Source organism: Triticum dicoccoides, chromosome 5A (assembly GCF_002162155.2).
Source record: "Triticum dicoccoides isolate Atlit2015 ecotype Zavitan chromosome 5A, WEW_v2.0, whole genome shotgun sequence".
In the NCBI taxonomy this organism is placed as follows: domain Eukaryota; kingdom Viridiplantae; phylum Streptophyta; class Magnoliopsida; order Poales; family Poaceae; genus Triticum; species Triticum dicoccoides.
Window position 1 is genome coordinate 715,279,586 of NC_041388.1, and position 3,472 is coordinate 715,283,057.

The following is a 3,472-nucleotide window of genomic DNA, read 5'->3' on the forward strand; positions in this document are numbered from 1 at the left end:
GCTATACATGGTCTTGCAAAAGTAAACTATGAATTTTGAGTGCATGTTGTGTTTAGAGACCACACCCACCACACAGGCCTCCCTCGCGTGCAGCGACAGGACGGACCTTGGGGGAGAAAGGGTTGGCGACAAATGGCGCAGATTTGAGTCATCCGGCTGTAGATGTTCTAAGTTCCCGAGCAGACAGGAGTAAGCAGCATGGCCTGCCTGATACATAAATTCAGTCCTTTTTTCTTTTTCCCCACCTAACTGAATTTTATCTAGAAAATGAATTCTGATCGGTCATTGGGAAAACAAATCTCCAGGCCATGCTAACTTTCATTATTAGCCAATGGAAATGGATGGCAGACCACAACAAACAAACACAGCAACAAAAACCAATACATACATATTTTGGGCGTTACTAACATCTTATTGTCAATCAACTGGAAGGCATACCAATACCAAAACCAATACCATACAGGGATCCATCATCACAACAAACAAACAAACAAACAAACTACTTCTCCAAAGTGTCAGGTCATTAGTTTGTCAAGAGGCCATTAAGAGGCGTAACCGCGTACATCATCCATGCCAGTTCGACCAACAATCGCTTAAAACATCTTGATCCCACCTGATATCAACTATTCGTCTCAAATACACAAGGTGGTGTTGATATGAAAAATATAGCATCGCATTGCCCTTCACTTCCCTCGCTCTTCTAGCACACGGACAAAAAGGGTCTGAGCGTATGCACCCTCCTTCCTCCCTGGGATTCCTTCCTTTGTGATCCTTCGAAATCGATCCACACTGAAAAGTGTGGGTCAACAACATCCAACAGGATAGAAAATCAAATGTAGCACCGCCAAACAGAATAAGCACTTCAAAGATATGCTAGGAAAGGTAGTAAAAAACAATAACAACAACAACAACAACAACAACAACAACAACAACAACAATAATAATAATAATAATAACAATGGTTTCTTTCAGAAACTCACTCAGTATTCTTACCTAATAACGACCATAGCCGGGGCTCCTGCCTCTTTCATAATGATCATACACAGGGCTTCGGCTCCTACCATAGGGTGCTCCATCGCGGCGATCATACCCAGAATTACGTGGACGGCGATCGTAATCTGGACTTCGGTACCTAGGGCTAGGGGAGCGCACGTAGGGACGCCTGCCCTGGTCAGCTCTTTTTGGACTGCCATATCTGTCACCGCCTCGTCTGGGACTGCCATAAGTGTCACCCCCTCGTCTCGGGCTGCCGTATCTGTCACCGCCTCGCCTGGGACTGCCATGTCTGTCATCTCTTTCATTGTCATCATCCCGGAAGGCGTATTCAACCGTCACTACCCTGTCCAATATCGTGCTGCACAGAAACAGGAAGGGATGACACCCAGCAATGAGAAATGTGACGTAAAAGTCTGCACGAGCAAAGCAAGATGCCGACAATATTACAGTTTACAGATACATCAGACTTGATGGGAAGAACAGCCTAGAAGCTACTATCCCAAAAATAATCACCATGTATGTTATGAATGATATAAGAGGGGGTTGCAGATAATATGAAGCAGAATAGACAATGAGAAAAGCTTCAGCAGCAAACGTACTTGGTCAAATTTCAATTCCTAGAAAAGTAGCTACAAATTTACAAGGGGAAATTGCAACTGCATGTGGCATGACAGTGCAAATTCAGCAAACCAAAACTGAGGCCATCCACATGAAACTAGCTCAAGACCCAAAAAGAATAACTGGTTACCAAATCTACTTGCCAAAGTGCATGAAGCAGAACTAGACGATGGCTCAGTGGAGCAGAGTAAGCATTCCTACGATATTGGAGAGTTAATGACTTGACGGTGCTTCAGTGGAGCAAGCGCGCAGATAATATTTGAGGGCCTAAAAATTGCAGCCTACCTAACAGTTTTGCTTTCGTATTGATGTAAAAATAATTATTGTAAGAACAAAGCCCATCCAATTATCATATGAAAATGCATGTCAGGTATTGCATCAGTCACATGATGTAGCAGAGAATTTGAGACCTCAGCACAGTGCGAAATAACCTAACTAGTCGGGGGGGGAGGGAATCCAGTATGAAGATGTTATGGACCCCAAATGAAATGACGGAAGAATCAGTGCATTGTTAGATGCAGTAGTAATAGCAGCAATGCCATGCCTGCCCAGGGCTATAGTGTAGAGCAAAGTGGAAATGCACTTGGCAACAAGTAAAGAGTCATACAAGATTTGCAGCATTGTTTGTTGATTTGTTGATACTGGATGGAGGATGGGCAGTACCTCTTGTCGGTCTTGTTGACGGCTACGGTGGCGTCCTCCTGCGCCTCGTACTGCACGAAAGCAAAGTTCTTGCGGATACGAATGTTTGCAATCTTGCCGTAGGGCTCAAAATGCCTCTCGATATCGACGACTTTGGTGCGGATGGGGTCAAAGTTGATAACAAAGAGCGTCCTGGTGGGCTTTGCATCAGCCCCTGTAGGCCTGTCGCGGTTCTTGGGCACCGGCTCCTCTTGCTGGAGGAAAGGGAGACATGCATGAGAGGAGGAGAAGAGTCTGCTTGTAGCACGAACGAAATCATCAGGGTACAGAGAGAGACAGACAGACAGAGAAGAGCAAGTTACCCTTGACCATTCGACGGAGAGCCTGCGGCTGGTATGGCCAAACTCGGCGTTGCTAAGGCGCCTTATAGCATCCTCCGCATCGCGCTCGTCTTGGAAGTAGACAAAGGCGTAGCCTGCAGGCAGTAGAAACATTCATCCATTCATCCACAGAGCAGAGCATACTAGTGTAGGTAGTATGCAGAGCAGAGCAATTGAATATCATCTATGGACACGAGCAGAGCAGAGCAGAGCAGGGAAGATTTTATGACGTGATAATCCACAGAGCAGAGGGCAGGCAGGCAGGGGAGGGAGAATCGTACCGGATTTCATGTCGATGCGGCGGATGGGTCCGTACTTTGAGAAGAGGCGCTCCAGGTCCGATTGCCGCGTCTCGTAGTCGAAGTTGCCGCAGAACACCGGCCTCATCCTTCACCACCCAACAAACCCCCCCTGCTGTGCTGTGCTGTGCGGCGGCGGCGGCGACGGCGAGGGCGAGGGCGAGGGCGAGAGAGGAGGGGAGGTGGTGCGGTGGAAGTGGAACCCTAACTCTAGCAAGCAAACGTTGTGGGCTCTTCATGGGCCTAGCCGCTCCTCGGTTCAGTTGCCACTTGCTAAAAGCATCTCCAACACCCGCCCAAAAAATACTCCCTCAGTTTCTTTATATAAGTTGTATTTGTCTTTTTTATAAAATTTCATAACGTAAGATGCATTTGTTCTAATTTCTCATAATTCCAATCTTGGCCCTTCAGAAAAAGAAAAGTATCTCTCACCTGATTGCATGTATCTTTCCTTGTAGAGAAAGAAAAGAAAAAATATCTCTCTCCCGATTGTATGTATCTCTTCCTTTTCTAGCCTAAATGATTTACTTGCCGCTA

General features: G+C 46.3%; 1 protein-coding gene across 1 annotated transcript; it reads right to left on the bottom strand.

Annotated features, from left to right (window-relative positions):
* Positions 1-373: 373 nt before the first annotated feature.
* On the bottom strand, positions 374-3,153 carry LOC119304414 (serine/arginine-rich splicing factor RS31-like). The gene is made up of 5 exons (XM_037581592.1): positions 2,918-3,153; positions 2,619-2,731; positions 2,278-2,510; positions 994-1,354; positions 374-789 (listed from the first exon to the last, which is right to left on the bottom strand). Exons 1-4 carry the CDS (start codon positions 3,021-3,023, stop codon positions 994-996), a joined length of 813 nt encoding a protein of 270 aa, XP_037437489.1. The 5' UTR covers positions 3,024-3,153; the 3' UTR covers positions 374-789.
* Between the last annotated feature and the right edge of the window lie 319 nt (positions 3,154-3,472).